We start from the raw sequence: 18,896 nt of genomic DNA, 5'->3' as shown, positions 1-18,896 counted from the left end.
TACTTTTGGTTGATGCTCAATTGTACGAGCGTCTATTTTTATTATCATATCATTAAGTAAAAAATAAAAAAAACTTGTGAAACCAAGTGGAGTCCGTGATTTGGATTGCAGGTTTGATAGGTTAAGCCACGAAGCCCGGGTTGATCCTATATGTCACCCTTTCAATATTAAAAAAAAAATATTATCTTTAAGTTTTTTAAAGTCAAATAATGTTTTTACCAGTCATCCAATGCGTTTTTGACCTATCAAATCAATTGGATCATATCAAGACGACTTCCATGTGAATTAATTTTAAACCTAGGCTAGATAAGAAATTAAATCAAGAAGTTATAAGGTTGAACCGTTGGGTCGAGGTTTTTTTTCTTTTCTTTTAAATTCAATCTTCCAATTTCTTTCTTTTGAATGAATTCTTTTTACTTTATTTTTTTAATTTTATCATTCAGTATTTGGTTGATTTTAAATTGGTCTTCATTTTTTGTTTTGCTTTGCTTTCAATGAGGTTATTATAGTCTCAAACAAATATTCTGGTATTTTATTGGTGTTTAATTTTTCTAGTGTTTATTTTTTTTGCTATCATATAATTAAGTAAAAAAAAATAGTTTTTTTAAAAAACAATTTATTAAACCCCGTGGAGTTCATGATCTGGGTCATGAGTTTGGAGGGTTAGTCGTGAAATTTGGATAAATCCAATATGTCATTGTCATAATTTAAAAAAAAACATCATCTCGAATTTTTTTTAAAGTTAAACGACGCTTTTTAATTACCTATCATCTTGGTTTCTTTTGAGTTTTCCAAGTCGACGGTATCATATCATGACAACTCTCACGCAAGTTAATTTTAAACACGAGTTAGGTAAGAAGTTAGAGTAGACTGCTAATTCAGGTTTAATAACAATGTCAAATAGTTTCTTGTGCTTGAACTTTTTTTTTTCATGTTCAAAATAACTTTAATCTGACCAGCAGCATAACGCGTGCCAATAAATTAGTATGAGCTAAATTAATCTATAATATAATTAATCCAGGTAAATATAAGAGTAATCTTATTACTTTGGGAAATTTTATGGTGCTTAGAGCAACTTAAGGAGTGTGCTAAATGGAAAGCCAAAAATAAATAAAAAATATTATTTTGACTTTTCCATGCTTGTTTTACATGCTTCAAAGGGAATGCTAAACAAAATGTCAAAATATCTTTTCTCTTCCAAAAATATTATTTATACATATCTTTAAAAAAAAGCTAAAACCAACAAAGTAAGGCCAATAAAAATATAAACCAATTAAATGTAGCCATATGGAAAAAAATGATATTAAACTCATTAAAGAAAAAATAAAACATTTATTTCTTCCACTTCAATACAATTGGCTTTTCAAATGGTTTTTTTCATTGGAGTATACATAATAATAAAAAAACATATTTATATTATTCAAAATGCTATTTTATCAACTTAACTCTTCAAAATAACATTTTTCCTTGGAGATACATTCATAGAGTAATTAATAGCTTCCTACTAATTACTCTTTGAGGTCACCATAAAGAAAGAAACAAACTTATGAAACTCATGACCTACTAAAAGTAATGAGAATATTTATACCTATAATTTCTTTTTTCTATTTATATCTATTTTTTTAAAAGTGAATATAACAACTAACTAATAAAATATTACTAATTATTTTTTAAATACCGTAAGATTCTATAAATTATAAAGCATAACCAAAACTAACCTAAAAAAATAAGAGAATAATAATATATAGAGCAAACAAATACAACCAAAAACCAAGATTAAAACCAAAAAGGTGCAAAAAAGTTGAAAAAAATAACTATGCAAATCCTTGAAAAAATACACAAGTTGTGAAGCTTGTGAAATATGAGTTTGTATTTGTTTTTGTGATTTAATCATGATTTTTTTAAAAAATAATTTTTTTAAAAAAGTTAATTCCTTAAGAAAAACTTTAATCTTTTTTTATTTGAAATTAATTTTTTTTTATTTTTAAATTATTTTAATGTGTTAATATAAAAAAATTAAAAAATATATTATTTTAATATATTTTTAAATAAAAATAACTGTGTGCCCCCGGTATATTCTGTCCTTCTTATATATCAGGGACTATTTAGCCAAACACGTAAAAGACCACCAACATGAGTCTACGACAACAGCTGCAAAAGCAACTGCATGATCAATATTTTCTTGTCACTCTTTAATCATACCAATATCAACCCATCTAGACCTAGACCGAGACCCAGTCTTTTTAGTTTTCCTTCTTTTTTCTTCCTTCGATGGATCTTAACCAGACCCGTTTGATTGGTGATTATATTCTTGGCCCGATAATCGGGCGGGGATCTTTTGCTGTTGTTCGGAGGGCTAAACACCGGTCTTCGTGTTTAGAAGTTGCGGTTAAAGAAATTGACAAAAAATTACTTAGTCCAAAAGTTAGTGATAATTTGCTCAAAGAAATTTCTATTCTTAGTACTATAAATCACCCCAACATTATCCGCCTTTTTGAGTCCTTTGAGGTAAACTCTACTCTCCTTCCCCTTGTGTGCGCGCGCGCTTGTTATTTTTTAATATGGTCTTGCTGTAATTTGATTTTTCTATAATGATATTGTTTAGACTGAAGATAGGATATTTCTTGTATTGGAATACTGTGATGGAGGTGATCTTGCTGGGTATATTCAACGCCATGGGAAAGTAACTGAGGCTGTAGCAAGGCACTTTATGAGGCAATTGGGTATTCCACACAATCAATTATTAATCTTCCTTTTATAGATATATTGGTGGTTCTATTTTCATGAAATATGAACTTTGCAGATAGTTTTTGAATGGTTAAACTTAGAAAGATGCTGTTTTGGGTGCTTAACTATAATGGGTTTCATGCTTTTAGTGTTTCTGCAATTGGGTTCCTGCAAATATTTCTTTTGCTGTCTGTTTAATTACTGTTATACTATAATAGTGAGCAATTGAGTGTCTGTTTACATTTAAAAAGCGTTGCTATTTGTTTTAAGGATGATTAATTCAGATTAAATGGGAAAAGAGGACATTTAACGCAAGGTTATAATAAATCGATATTCTTAATTGGAAAGTCGTGAGGTTTTTCTCAAAATAGATTGTTGGTACTATATCCATCCCTTCCTTTCACCGCGGTTCATGAGGGAAATAAACAAACTTTTTTTTTTTGTTTTTTGTTTTTGTTTTTTTGCAGCTGCAGGGTTGCAAGCGCTTCAAGAAAAACATCTTATTCATAGAGACTTAAAACCACAGGTACATTGATTATTTTCGAAGTTCTATTCTGGCAACATTTAGTGAGATTATCTTATTGTTGTAGTTGTTGTGTCTGGCTATATCATCACATTTGGATCCTTTTTGTCAGGGCCTTTGCATCTGCACATATTGTTTTTTGTCTACTCATACAGTACTCTTATGTTCTGTTCTAGTTTGCTTTCATTGGTTATTAACCGCTAGTTAGAGCGTGTTTGGCAGTGTGGTTGTGGGTGCTTTTCAAATAACTTTTCGTGCCAAAATGCATGCCAATGATGTTTTTTTATTTTTTAAAAATCATTTTTGACATCAGTACATCAAAACGATCCAAAACATACAAACCATATTAAATTTTAGTAAAAAAAAAAAAAAAAAAATTCAAATTTTTTGGGAACGCAGCCGCAGCCGCGTTCCCAAACGTAGCCTAACTTCTCTCACTCTACTGTCATTCTGAACTGGGAAGTTGTCATACTTGCAGAACCTACTTTTGTTATCAAATGACTTAACTCCACAATTGAAGATAGGTGATTTTGGCTTTGCAAGGTAAGCATGCTTTGATGTTAGTGATGTTTTTTTTCTCCCGGAAAGTGATATTCATTTCAGATTTTTCTAAGAATAGAAATGTCTGTTGTTTTTAGCATACTCCACCAATTTGAAAATGTTCTATTCCCATTTATTTGGCTTGCCTACAAAGTTTATCACAGTTTATCCAGGCCCATATATTTCATAAGTGGCATCCCAATTTCATGTTTATCTTTCAGAGAGACAATTTGATAAAAAGGGCTCGCCTTTATATGCTCTTGAATAATTTGAATAATGCGATCCAATTCTATATGAAACTTCTTAAATCATCGCAAAAACCAGATACTATTGAATGATCAGATTTATGATCGGCTCTTGGTTTAAGGGGTCGTCATGGAAGTAACATTGCTGGTTTCTGTTATTATACCTCTGTGAAAACACAATTTTTTAGTAGCTTTGTAAATAAATTTGTTAACTCTATGTAATAATTACCATGTAGAAAAGTCTAGTTCACTGAGAAAATTGTACAAGCAAGTAGCAGCTTCGTTAAGCTGCTAAACTTGACAAATATTTCTTATTGATCTGAATGCCAAAAACCTAAAATACTAAGCTGCTTCATAATGCTCATGAGATTCTCTCTAACACTCGGTTATCTCCCTGAATTTCTAAAATATGCCAGGTCTTTGACATCATCAGACTTGGCTGATACACTATGTGGCTCACCATTATACATGGCCCCAGAGATTATTCAGAATAAAAAGTATGATGCGAAGGTGATGTAACATTGAATTTACATAAAATTGACAGTAATGAAATTAATTTTTTGGAAGTATATTCTTTAACATAATTTATCATATATGCAGGCTGACTTATGGAGTGTTGGGGCAGTTTTGTTCCAGCTGGTAACTGGGAAGCCTCCATTTGATGGCAACAGCCAATATCAGGTTTTTAAAAGAATTATACTCAAACTAAACATATGAGAAACCTAAAGATTTGCCATACATTATGCAGCTCAAGGCTAATTCTCACTGCTAATTGCTGTAAACAGCTTTTCCAGAATATTTTGACATCTACAGAGCTTAGGTTTCCACAAGGTGCGTTGGAGGAGCTCCATCCAGATTGTGTGGATCTTTGCAGAAGCCTTTTATGCCGAAACCCTGGTACTGATTACTATGGTGAAATTTTTGTTCTTGTATATGTGCACATGCTTGGTATGTCTTTGCATGTGGGTGGGGTGGACTACTGGTGGAAGGGGGTGTTCGCCCCACGTTTCAACCGGAGTTTTGCATATATATTTTTTTTTGCTTCAATTTTTTTTTTTTGTGATTTTGGATCGTTTTGATGTGCTGATGTCATCAATGAATTTTAAAAAATAAAAAAAAAATTATTTTAATGCATTTCTAACCGAAAAACACTTTGAAAAACAACCTCTAGCATTGTTCCAAACACCTCCGAAGTATATAAGCCAAGCTAGAAAGTACAAGGGTCATTACGGAGTCACTTGGTGCTGTAACCAATGAAATTTTCATGTAGATGTTCTGACTTTTATTTGCAGTTGAGCGATTAACATTCAAGGAGTTCTTCAATCACAAGTTCTTTGAGGAGCCAAGGTAATGTTCTGAAGTCCGGACCTTCATTTTTTTTTTATGCTTTCTTATTGGTGCATTTCATGTCTGTTGAGACTTTCTGCTTTGACGTGCTAGCAGTTAGGCATATCAAAGCTACTTACATATATTTACCACCACAAAATTCTGTAGGCTATTGCTGGATGCTAAATCTCCTCTACTTCCACAAATGAAATCAGTAGTTGAGCAGTTTGATGCGTCTGCTTCTAATACAAGGTCTCAAATGGGGCATTGCTTGCACTCAGCTAATAGAAATGCTATATTAACTAGCACATCTGAGCATGACAACATAACAATGCTGGCAAAGGTTCATGACAGTACATCCAGAAATGACAGTGTTCATGGGATTGTGCCAAGTATTGTGCATGATAGGATGGGGAGATCTGCTTATGGCAGCCAATCTTCATTGGATCAGCTTCGAGGTCTGCTTTTATTCTATTCTATTCCGTTTGCTTTCTTATATGTTACAATTCAGCTTGTGGTTTTTCCTTTTTGGGCAAGTACTGATTTCCTCTTTTCTATTCAGTTGCTGATTTAATGGAGTCCCTAGAGAAGGATTATGTTATTGTTAATCGTCATTTTTCTTCAATGGAAAATTTCTCTTATTACCTTGAAACATCTCTGCAAGATAGCTCCACCAGCAAATCTTCTGTACAGCTACCACAGAAAAATAACCAGGATATGGTTGTTGCTATACAAACAGAGGCGTTTACTGGTAGTTCTGTTAGTAGTGCAAACGATCCTCAGGTCCATGGATCAGAGCCATTAACTGCATCATGTGTGCCAAATATATTAAGGGAAGTGCAAGGACTACCCATACCGCATCCCTCAATTAAGCTTCACTTCCTAAATCAGTATGCACAGGCAATTGTAGAACTAGCCCAAGAAAAGGTGAGTTCTTCAGTATGTTATGCTGAGCTCTTGTCTCACTTTTGTTGATTAATCCATCGATTTTGCACAGGACATGTAATACAAAGTTATAATTCGGAATCATCACTCATTAGTCATGTTATTCTCTGTTTAGCAGTGCCCTTTTGCTTTCTAAGACAAGATGGGTGATAAATCCAGATGCCCATTGGGGCATATGGTACCACTGCAAAGTATAAGAACAGAGGTTCTTTTTTCTTTTAGGTTTCTTCATGAGCAACTTGTCCAGTGGAAACTTACTCACAGTATCACCAACCTTCGTCTTATGTCTTACGAGAACCATTTTTAATATTAATTTTGAATTCTTGAGCTATAGGATAATATTATATGCAGTGTCAAAAAATTTCATGTGCTATAACTAGGTATCTGAAGAGTAGAAAGGATACATATATATAGTACTGCTAAACATATTTGCACATGCCCAGTTGCTTTTAAACTGATCTTTCACTTTTGATTTCGTGTAGAAATGGTTCCTTTCTGTTTCTGTTTCTGATGTAAAGTTGTAATTGCTATTGCTTGCAGTATGATTCAGGATTGTTTCTGGAATCATTTTCAGTTGAGCTTGTTGTTTTGGCTATATGGAAGAAAGTTCTTGAAATTTGCAACCACTGGGTAGCCTCTAATGAAGGGAGCGAATTACCTGAAAGCAGTTCAGCCAATGAATCTACATTTGTTCATGGAGGCATAGATTTGATCCCGCCTGCAAGTGGTAAAATGGATTTTATCGAGCCTTCTTCTGCCTACAAGTGGGCAGAAAAAAGTTTCATTCTCGCGTTTGATCGTACAGAGAAGTTATCGCATAATCTCCGATACATGGATGGTATGGCTTTGTATCAATGTGCTGTAAATGCTTGCCTTTTTTTTTTACTGTGTTACTGCTTTTGCAATATCCTCATCTGTCAAATATGTTGCAGCTGCTGCTGAGATGCCTGATGCCATGGAACTGATATTCCAAGAAGCACTCGCTGTTGGGAGAAGTGGTGCCGTAAGTGACCAACATCTTTGCTGTAAGCATCAATTGTCCTGTTCCTTATACAAATACATTAATGCCGGGCAGTTCTTGTAATCGTTTCAGGTAGATGAATATATGGAGAACAAGGGTGGTGCTGATGTCTCATATTCCAAAGCAATGCTTCTGCTTCATTTTATAGCAGAAGAAGCAACATCTCTCCCACTGAAACCTCCATTTTCATTAACTTCTGCTTGTAGGAAGCGAATCCAAAGCTACATTCTCAACTTGCAGTCTCATAGATCTCACTTCTCAATGTTGCAGCCTATTCCTGAACAATCCCCTGATTCTCCTACCAAGTAGAAGACAACTGTTGTACAGCTATATTTAGAAACCCTCTTACGCTGCAGATTACCAACACATAACCTGAAAATTAAGGTCAGATGTGGCGTGCAATTTTAAGTCTGCATGTTTCTTGAAATGGATGCACAGTAATATGCTGACATGACCAAGGAAGCCCTTCAATGTATATATGATGTACAGAATAACATACAGCAGACCCGTCATACTGGAAGAAGGATGATCAATGTTTGAGGAATGTGTAAATAAGACTGCTTATTCATTAATGGATCTGTGTAAATAAGACTGCTTATTATGTCTGGAAAGAATTGTAAATATGAGAGCTTTCTTAGCATAAGTTCTAAGTTGATGATTGCACAGAAATTCTCATTGTTACCTCAAATCAGTTGTATCCAAAATCAAATATGATCAGGTGAATAGTAAGATTCCTACTTGTAAAAACAAGGATGAAAAATAGAGCACGCTGGTTTATGAAGGCAAAATTCTGAACCCACTCTGTATGTTATTCTTTTGTATGACCAGCCATCATTGTCTTGTTAGATGCAAAGTCTCGTATAACTCTGCGCACATACCCATAACTTCCCTATGTGGAAAGCTTGTCAAACCTTCTTCCTATGTGAGAATCTTTGGTATGGACTGTTGAGAAAAAAGGCACGAGCCTCAGAAAATTGCTTAAAAGAAACATTAAAATGTCATTCTGTATCCATCCTCTTTGAGACATAATCCAACTTCGTGATAAAAAATAATAATAATAATAATAATAAAAACCTTGTATCAGAAGATATCTCAACGCAAGTTCAATTTTCTTTCACACATCAGTGGCAACGGGCAATTGACCAACAAGGAGATACTTTCTGGTCACAGCCACAATGTGATTAGTAAGAAAGAGAACAGTAAAACCTAGATGTTAGGAAAGAATAATGAACTTCGGGGGAAAAAGGCCAAGCATGGCCAATTCAATACTTAATGCTTCTTAAGTTCTTATCTAGGTCTTTTGATGGATACTTAACTGCAGTCATGGGTTCAAGAAAGTAAATAAGCCAATGTCTGATATATAAGCACACACACTTACACGAAAAGTCTCCTGGGTTGCCGTTCCTCTAATTTAAACATGAACGGAATGATAGACAAGGGAGAAAATTAGAAATTACATACAAAAACAAAGGTTTTCCCTTGTTTAAGCATGCAGTATCAAGTATCAAACTGAAGCTTCCCTTTCCAAACGTAACCTCTTGGGGCCTTTCTCCTCGCCCTGGCCACCAGTGGTTCCCATCCTGCTTTCTTTGGCCTCCAGTGAACACCTTTTGTAAGGTTTAAATCCGGTTAGATGAGCCTTCAGATTTCCATGTCCAAGTCCAATAGTCAGCAGCCCTTCCTCCCCATCGTTTACACATCTAGGCACTACAGCATTTTTCTCCCCTTCTTGATAGCCAGAGCAGTAACCCCATGTTTTGCTGTTGAGATCTAACAGTGACGCATCTCCATCTTTCTCATCTGGATTTTTCTTTTCTTCAGTATCTTCCTTCTGGTGCATCTTACTCTTCAGATCATGTGGAGGTGAGAAGCTCTGGGGCAATCTCTCTCTGGTGAATAGTGCTTGAAATGCCAGCCGCCCCTGATAAAGTAGTAAAACATGAGTAGAGTGGAGATAAATGCAAAATACAATCATAATCTCTACTCTTCTGGGTTATAGGAATGCCATTAAATAATTATCAACAGAGAAGTATATTTATCTAGCCACCTCTTCGGAGACCTCTTTCCACGAATCACTCATGCTGCTGCTACTTCTGCTGCGGCGACAGTTCAACTCAGAGGCTGGATGATTTGCATCAGCTTCTTTTGGCTCTTCCTTGCCTTTCTCATTCTTCTCTAATGCATCTGTCTCAATTTCACTGCTAGATGGTGTATTTGAACCACATGAAGAACGGTCAACCTGTTTTCTGCTCTTTGTTTTGCCTGAATCCTGGACCTCAGGAGCTTTTGAATTTAACTCGTGATCAGTAACTTTTGGTGCAGTGTTTAGCTTTGTGCCTCCACTCTCTTCAGAATCTGATGATGACAACGTTGGTGGTTTTGATGCAGAGTTTTGAGCTTGCACAGCTTCAGAGTGCTCCAGGTCCTGTATTTGACCTTGCAAAGGAGGATTATCAGGAGTTGTTTCCTTCCTTTCTGGCTTGGCTGGAGGAACTTGATCAGTATCCGCAGACTGAATTGCAGTTGCAGAAGCAGGAGGGCAGGCAAAGGCAGTGTGAAGAGGAGCACATATGGGAAGTAGTCCATGTGCTGCCCACCATGCAGTTGCTGCTGCCACTGTAGCAGCAGCAATAGCTGCCATACTGGGAGCAGAGTTTATTTGCCCCGATTGGAAACCTTCTTGGGCACATGCTGGAGAATCTGCGGAACTCTCCACATTTCCATAGGGCCAAAAGGTAGCTGCAAAGCTTGCTGCAGCATGGGCTGCCGGGTTTTGTAGCAGAGTAGATACAACGGGACTCGAAAATGTGGAGGATATGTGGAGAAATGATCTGTAGTCATCTTGATTATGATGAGTTGGGGTAAATGGAGGAGGAAAAAATGGAAATGATTGATGCATAGAGGATCTTGGCAAATTAGTTGGATGATCAGTGGTAGTGGATCCAGTAGGATGTGAGTATAAAATAGGACACGCTGGAATATCTCCTACTGGATGAAACATGGAATCCTGAAATGACAAATCCGAGGGAGTTTCCATACATGTTCCCAGGCTCCCATCTAGAACGTGTACAGGGACATGCCTTGGATAGTTCTGCATGGCTTTCATCTCATCTGTTGGCAATGATCCAATAAAATCATCTGATTTCTTTTGCTGAAACAATATCTCATGCAAAGAGCAAGAATTTTCTGATTTTGAAGCTTTAACAGTGCCATTATCCAAAACTGTCTGATTGGCATCAGAGCTGTCCAACTTTTGATTTGCTTCATGCTCGACAGTGATAAAGGATTCATTGCATGCATCATGATTTCCCTTCTTCGGTGAAGGTACAAACTCCCTGAAAGAGCTAGTCTTTTTGAGAACCTCTAGTGCTGGTACACAATTTTTGTTGACTGAAGCTACAGAGGAACAATGAGCTTCTTGGAGAAGGGTAAATACTTCTGAGCAATTGTCATCCTGATTTTCCTTAGCATTGGTTGGCCTCTCATCTCCATTAGGTTTCTGTAGAATGTACAATAAAAAAAAATCGTAATGAAGGGGAAGGAACAACTGAGTGAACGAGGAGGGAAAAAGAAAATGATAGTTCACCTCAGGACGTGGTTCTTTCTCCAAATCTAAAACTTTCCTACAATGTGGAGAAGAAGTTGAAGTTAAAAGCTTTCCATCCTTTGCTCCTGCCTGTGATGCGGGAGGACCCACACCTGTCTTTCGAGGATAAGGATTGCTTGGTTTCCTTTTGGGACGTGGTGGTGGAATGTCTATTTCAAGTGCTTTTCCTATCGGAACACCTTTAGCAACAGCCTCCTTCTCCAACTGCAAGTGAGATATTTGTTAACACCTCAACGGAGAATAAATTACAAGAAAAAAAATCTGCTCCACAACATGGCAATAGTCCACAATCGAAGGTAAGACCTCGGCAGGGAAATATTCTTTTATCAGACAAGAGTATTTCTAAATATTCTCATATATGGCATGCAACTTTATTGTATGAACTCAGAAAAAGCATGTTATTTTGGTTGAGAAAGAATAGGATTCAAACCAAATAGTAACATATCTAAGACCTTTCAGTATCAAAACATGGTAAAAAAGGCAGTTATATATTGCCAAAATAAGTCAGATAAGATGCATTAAGTTTCGGCAGAAAGTTTTTGCTACCTCAGTAATCCAATTGTGCCACTTTATCCCACAACCCATCGCCTAAAATGTTGCTGGATGAGATGAGAATTTTATGAGATGACATCTCCATGCCCCTAAACATCATTCAGTGTCGTTCCTAGGTCTAAATCTCCATGTTAACGACCCAAAAATAACCTAGGCCTGCTATACTAATTGGCGCACATACAAAAGAAGAGGAATAATCCTGATGGATAAACTGCCTCAATATGCAGCACTAAAACACCTGATGTTCAAGAGTTTCCATGAGATCTTACAAAAAATGCACACCCATGCTCGAAAAGAAAAGAAAATATGCTATTCAGATAGCATCCTCCTACACTTGCTCATTTTGCATTCTCATGCAGATGTGTTTGCTCATGTGACCCCCACCTCCTCCGAAGTAGATGTTTACTCGTACCATTTATAAGTTTCATTGAAATAAGCATAGGAAAATGGGAGGGATTTCTTTACGATATTCGTTCCTTTCATTTATTAAAAATATAATCTCCCCTCTTAACTCCTTGAACTCCTAAACTTGCAATTCCTCACAAAACTATCCATCCTCAATCATGTGGCACTCTATCAAATCATAAAATACAGTAGTTTAGTTCGCTACTGTCCCTCCTTGTCAGTTGAATATGCTGTAAAATTAGTTTACCTATCATCTATAAAGAGTACATCTGCGCATACACTCACTCAGTACTGTTCCTGTACTTGCTACTGTTCATATAACAAAAAAAAAGGGGGACTGGTTTGGCCAAGCAGTCATCTTGACTCCTTGGCCAAACCAGCCCCCCCTTATTATCAGAACAGCAAAATACATATGGAGATCAAGTTGAGACGGATAGAAACAGACCATGGGATTTCTCATGGGCACATTTTGGTGTAATTTCACTGAAAATATTCAGAATATTGATTGATTAGGCAGGACAATAAATGGTAACAGCTATGCCATTCTTTGGTAGTCTATTGACCATACCCAGGTAATAGAAACTCAATCCAGATGGAAAGAGCTGAACTATTTCTCACATTTCAATACTAATGGATGTTGGCATTATGCTCGGCAGCTTGTTTTGAGCTTGTTTTCAACATCTTATATAAAGGTTCAGTGACTCCAAATTTAACTAATAAGAATTTCATTTTTTTTTTTTGTAAGATGAAAATCTTCATATGGTAATTGGCTCTTACATTAACATACACAAACGCTTGCACATAAGCCTTCATATCATCAAACTCCATTCAAGGTTTTCTAATTTATATCAAAGATAAGCAACAAATCAGGGTAAATTGAAGAAGGGAACTATTATTTATGATCCAAACAGAGAGTCCAATCAATATAGTTCGCCATTTCATTGTTTTTCAGTTAGTATTCAATGATATTGGAAACCCCCTCCCCATTTCAGTCCTTGTGTTTGTGTCACTCTGGCAAACAAGCCCCTGAAAGAAAAACTTCATCAAATTTACCTATATTTGCCAAATTTCATCAATTCAACCCGATTGGATTAAATTGTAAACAAACTGTGATTTACAATTCAGACCAATCAGGTTGAATTCATGAGATGTGATGAATACAGGGTGATTTTGATGATAATTCTTTACGAAGGCTTGTTTTCCAAATCAACACAAACACAGGGCAAAATGAGGGATTTTCCCAATGGTTATTATCATTCAACACATAGATTTTACGTCTGATACTTAAAATGGATAAAGAGATCAAATAGTCCCATTAGCATATTATGAAACCTTCACAAAAATAGCCCACCTCCATCTCTGGCCTAAAAAAATTGAAGGAAATCTAACAGTAAAGAATCATATGTTATGTGTGGAAAAGGGTATACTTTATTAACCAGAATATCATACAATACAAATAAAATTAGGGGCTATTTCTTGGTGGAATGGTAAAAGGCTCACGCCGGTTGCAGTTTTGACATTTAAAAGCAGCAACTTTTTGCAAAAATGTTGAAAGAATGGTAATACTCTGAATTTTCCCTTCTAAGACACTAGTTGAGTGAATCATATCTTGTTGCTTTTATAACAAAGTAACATGGTTAAAAAAACATCCGAAATGGACTGACCAAGTCAGGGACTGCAAATTGGAACATACATACTCTGCCTAGCACAAGTAATATCAAGGGTTCTTGCAATTATAGAGGACTAAGGATCGCAAGCGCAGAAATAGAAATAGTACAACTAATTCAACCAATGATAAGGAGATTGTAAATCTTCAAACTTCGCTAGCTTGGGATAGCCATCTCTGTCCACATTGTAACTTCATTTGAAGCTCTAATAAAATTGGTTAAAATGTTGGAAGTTGTTCTTTAACTCTTTTAAAAAAAAAATCAAAGCCATTTTGTCTTTTAATTTACTTTTGGAAAACAGCTTTATGCTGATAACAAATATTTCCTAGTCCTCATTGACATTGTTCTGGTACTCTGCTCTTCGACGAATAACTAGAAGAAACATTTTCTTTTAAACAAAAAATGGGGTCACCCTCCAACTGAGACAGCACAAGCCTGTTGGTTAGTAGAGAAAGCGTGCCCCTTAAACAAACTTTCCTAAATATACCCAACCTGGGTCCTAATGTCAAAATCCACAATTAAGCAACAAAAAACAGCCAAGACCTACTTAAGTGACTGGACGAGGCCAGTAGGCCACATAATTTCATGGGTGAATGTTAACAAAATTGCTTAGCGAGTTCACTATTGTCACAAATCACAGATCCAGATTTCCCAGGTGCCACTGCCAAAAAGATCACCAATCTCCTATATATCGTTCATTATAAATTCCAAGTTACTGATTTCTACATAATTGAGTAGAAACAGTATGACCATATGAAAGTATGCTAGACCCTTCTAAACTCCAGTAGGATCCTTTCTTAGAAGTTAGTGCCTTTCTGTAAGATGTAAGTCTATAAACCAGTTGATATTGATTGAAGGTTTTGTGGCTTGGGATGGCACAACACATTGTCCAGATATAATCTTCATAACAGCATGAACTACACAGATTACTATTAAAAAATGGTAAGAAAAGACAACAAAGTCATCTGCACCTCCATATGTCACAGCACAAAGATATCAACAGCATCATGGATTACAATGAACTTCCACCTGATGATATATGAACAAATCGAAGTAGATATATTGACAAGCACATATGGTGATCTTGATGACATTCAAAAGTGGAAGGTCATCAAAATACATTGTCAGAAATTTCAGATACTCCAGTCCAGGTCTAGTAAACAACCAAAATGAAACTTCCAAACCCTCAAGAATTATTAGAAGCATATTTGTTAAATAAAAATCTCCATGCTCATTTAAAACCTTAGATGATCAATAGTTCAATTTCTAGATAGTTCTGAATTTTTCCAAAGTAGAAAATGCTGGCTGGCATGAGCCTAAAGTCTCCATGCATACCTAAAGAGACTAAAAGGGATCAATACGAAGTTTGCATATTGTAACAGCCAAAGGTGCCACCCACATGGCTACAGAGACTAAAAGGGCACAAATTATACAAAATGCAAATTTTCCCTTATAGTTACCTCGCTAATTAGATATTTAATCAAAGATATTGACTGGTGGCATGTACGCTGCTTAAAATCCTAATGTGGCTATTTTCCTTCTACAAGAGTCTAAACACAATGTGTAAGAACTAGTACTATTTGAGAATAAAAAAAAAGTGTTTCAAACACCCTATTCTTTTCTCTAACTTTCCCTGACTACTTAAAAACCAAGCATCTTTAGAGACTAAATATTTTATGGGAGGATGTTCTTAATGATGAGGGAAGGGGGGGGGGGCAAACAAACATCAACATCCATCTCTGTTCTTCCTCAAAAAGTCAATTTAAATATACTCAACTCTTATGCATGGATCTTGTCAATTATAAGTTCAAAAAAGTCCCCAGCAAATAGTCCACCACTGTCAATCTCTCAAAAACTTTGATAAGCTGTGTGGGTATTGTGCAACAAGCATGTGTAAGAACAACATATACACTCTAGTTGGTTCCAAACACCAGAAACAGTTTGCTTCTAAAAGAGTGAACAGAAATTCAAATTACATATATGATGACAAAATAATCTTGAGGCATATAATTTAAATGGCACACAACTGAAGAATCAACAATGATGCACCGAATCAAGAAATATAGAAGCAGAAAAAAAATATACAGTTGATATAGAGGCATGCAAATAGATACAGACCTTCGAAAAGAACTTCTGTGCATGACTTCTGATTTGCACGGCAGTCTTTGTACCAATATGTTCTGCATAACACCAAGATGAAAACACAAAGAGAGAAGAGTCCGATCTCCAATTAAGAGTAAAATACAAAAGAACAGTTTTTCATGCATTCCTGTAAGGAATATTCATAATTTCGTATCATCCACCCACTTTTATTTTGAAAACACTTCATAAATTTACAATAAATCAGCCCACATCAATATTAACTTTAAAAAATAAAACTGAAGAATATATGAAAATTAGACCTTCGATTCGCTGCCAAGCTCGTCCATAGAGCTTCAAGGCCTCTAGGAACCTGTTATGCTCCTCCTCTGTCCATCTTTCTCGTTGCTTGGTAATTGTATATGGTTTCCTCGTCTATAATTAACACAACTTAATAATTCAGATTAGATTAAATGTAAACATTCAAAACTAATACTACTTCAATTTGAAAGAATTAATTTAAAGATCAATAAATATCATAATGAAAGTTACCTAATACTAATTTATTTATTTATTTTTTACCTTAATAACCAAGTCTTCTCCTGCGGAGTATGTATCCATTACCGGACCTTAAGCAGCTAACGCTGCTTCAAATCCTCGCTAACGAGCAACGGATAGAACAGAAGCCTCCCTTCATTTCTTGCACCACCCAATACTACCAATAAAGCCGTCGTCTTGTTTGAATTCCACAGAATCAGAAAATCCGCTGCAACTGCAAACACCCAAACAAGATACCAACAATCGATAGAGATTCGTCTCTCTGTAATCCGTATGTATGTATGTATTACAACAGCTATAATTATACGTATACGTATAGATAAACTATAAAATACCACTTCCAGTATAGAGGTAGAGACTTAGAGTATATGTATAATAAATCATTCAAGAACATAAAAGAATCCACCAGAACAGAGAGACGCTTCTCCGTTACAACTTAAAAGTAAATTCCTTTATTCAGAATCCTCACCAAAACGAACACATAGACTCCAATTCCTTCAAAAAACAAACAGAGAAAGAAAAACAGTGAAATCCGAATCAGTGATTAACAATAGCTTCCAATAATATCTAACAGTAAAATATAATTGTTGCAGAGAAAAATTTAAACAAATCTCGAATATTTTCACTGATTTAATGAGCAAATCAACTGATTGAATTCTGAGGAAAAAAAGGGTTCAATTTTCTCGTCAACCAAAGGGAAATGAAAAGAAACAAAACCTTGAAATGAGAGAAAGTACCTTGCGAGAAAGTCATGGTGAAGGAAAGCTGTACAAGTACGGATAGAGTTAGCGACCATGCACGCACGAACTCACCGGAAACTCACATGAAAACTCACTGTTCCCGGCAATGGTGGATCGGAAATTAGAAAAAAATTGAAAAGCAAGAACTATGTCCTGAGAGAACTGATGAGGAGGGGAAGCGGCAGTAAGAAGAGAAAGCCAATTTTCGGTGACTCCGAAGACACCAGAAACTACACCAAGGAACAATTTCAGCCACTATATTTTGTAGATTTATTTATTTTATTAATTTTTATTATTTGAGGCTGCTATTGAAGTTGGCTACCCAACTATGAGGGAGAGATGGGAGAGATGATGCCATGTGGCAATTATTTAGTGGCTGATTAGTCTAAATCACACCCCTGCACTTTTCCCCCATTTTTGCCCTCCTCGTTCAATCTCCAAATCTCCACCACAAAGTCCGTGGCTCTCTAAGGTTAATTCCGTAAACGCGCATATCATGTGGGGGATTCATTGGTGACGTGGCTCTTCTCTAAGGACCGGTTCCACACGGTAGCGTTTATGTACGGACGGGTAGATAGGAGGAAAGGGACGGTGTGTGCCAACGTGGCGGCTTACGGAGAAAACGGAAGATGTGCACCACAGAACGAGGCTGGTGTTTTTTACTCCAGTGAATAGTCGAGTACCGTTATCTTTGACTGCTGGGTTTTGTTTTGACTTGCTAAAGTTTCGTTATGGACGGTGTGATCAGGGTGATAGAAGTCCGTGAATATCTTGGCCGTTGAAGTGTTTTCCTTTTCATTTCTTACCCTGTATGAATCTTGAAGGGGCGTATACGCTGCGTCGCGTGAGACAGGGACAGTCTTGCTTTTGAGAGATGGGCCAGAAAACAGGCCCGATGGTGCAACTGGACAGATGAGCTCGGGCCTCTTTTTCAAAACAATTGGTCCATGGTTGCTTTTCGGTGCGCACAACATCAAGCCTGCAGTTTAAAATCTGAACCACGTGAAACTTTCTAGCTGAGCTAAAAGAAAAATTCGAACTCGGACATGTTTGATCATTTCATTAAACTAAAATTGTGAAGGGTTTCCGACCAAGATATAATTAAATCTTTTAGCCAGTTAAAAATTCATAAAACTTTTTTTTTATAAAAATTGAAACAGGCTTACATATCACTTTAAATAAATTTAAAAAATATAATAAAATTTTATAAAATAACTAAAACTCTTTAAATATATAGATGCTTGGTAACCATATTTAGACAATAAATCTAAAAATAAAATCATTAAAATTCTTCACAAAATTTTTATTGTAATTATTAAGTCTTAAAACATAATAAAAAATAAAAACAAAATCAAACCTTAAAGTAAAGATGATAGTAGATAAATTGGATAAAACATTTTCACCTTTGTTTTATATTTTTTTCATGGACATCATGAAAAAATATAAAAAAAGGTGAAAATGAAGAAAAAAACCGAAAAATAAAAGAAAGAAAGCCGATGATTTCATTGGGGGCAGCTAAGGCAAAGCCAAAAATAGAGGTGAGTAAAACAATTGAAAAATCAATTAAACCGAAAAAACCAGAAAAAAAATAACCGAAAAAACCAAACCGTGAAAAAAAACCGATTAAACCGATTAAAATTTTAAAAACCGACCGGTTCGGTTTTATAAGCCTAAAACCAAACCGAACCCAAACAAAAAAAACAGAAAAAAACCGAGTCAAACTGGAAAAAACCGAGCCAAACCGAAAAAACAGAATTGACAACTTTGGTAAGGACTCAATGAGGATTTGAAAAGTTTAATTAATTTTACTGAAGACTTAATTATAAGGAATATTATTTTTTTGGAGTCAATTTAGGTGTTAATTAGAAGAAATTGAAGTTTAGGAATTGAAATTGAACATGAAAAGTGTAATTGGTCAAATCATAGGCTTAATTATGAAAAAAAATAAAGTTTGATAGCTA

At 35.7% G+C, this 18,896-nt stretch overlaps 2 protein-coding genes across 2 annotated transcripts; one reads left to right on the top strand and one right to left on the bottom strand.

The window, feature by feature from the left end:
- The first annotated feature begins 2,123 nt into the window (after positions 1-2,123).
- Positions 2,124-7,970, top strand: LOC7478809 (serine/threonine-protein kinase ATG1a). The gene is made up of 13 exons (XM_024595714.2): positions 2,124-2,508; positions 2,606-2,723; positions 3,195-3,253; positions 3,729-3,793; positions 4,452-4,545; positions 4,636-4,716; positions 4,821-4,932; positions 5,328-5,382; positions 5,530-5,819; positions 5,924-6,288; positions 6,847-7,144; positions 7,239-7,309; positions 7,400-7,970. Exons 1-13 carry the CDS (start codon positions 2,272-2,274, stop codon positions 7,634-7,636), a joined length of 2,082 nt encoding a protein of 693 aa, XP_024451482.1. The 5' UTR covers positions 2,124-2,271; the 3' UTR covers positions 7,637-7,970.
- A 589-nt stretch (positions 7,971-8,559) lies between these two features.
- On the bottom strand, positions 8,560-17,225 carry LOC7478808 (protein LATE ELONGATED HYPOCOTYL). Its single transcript, XM_006386602.3, has 8 exons — positions 16,933-17,225; positions 16,665-16,690; positions 16,220-16,409; positions 15,961-16,072; positions 15,677-15,738; positions 10,914-11,138; positions 9,375-10,826; positions 8,560-9,248 (listed from the first exon to the last, which is right to left on the bottom strand). Exons 3-8 carry the CDS (start codon positions 16,256-16,258, stop codon positions 8,832-8,834), a joined length of 2,307 nt encoding a protein of 768 aa, XP_006386664.1. The 5' UTR covers positions 16,259-16,409; positions 16,665-16,690; positions 16,933-17,225; the 3' UTR covers positions 8,560-8,831.
- Positions 17,226-18,896: the final 1,671 nt, after the last annotated feature.

Source organism: Populus trichocarpa, chromosome 2 (genome assembly GCF_000002775.5).
Source record: "Populus trichocarpa isolate Nisqually-1 chromosome 2, P.trichocarpa_v4.1, whole genome shotgun sequence".
In the NCBI taxonomy this organism is placed as follows: Eukaryota; Viridiplantae; Streptophyta; class Magnoliopsida; order Malpighiales; family Salicaceae; genus Populus; species Populus trichocarpa.
The sequence above is the reverse complement of the archived record's forward strand: the minus strand, read 5'-3'. Positions and strand labels throughout refer to the sequence as shown.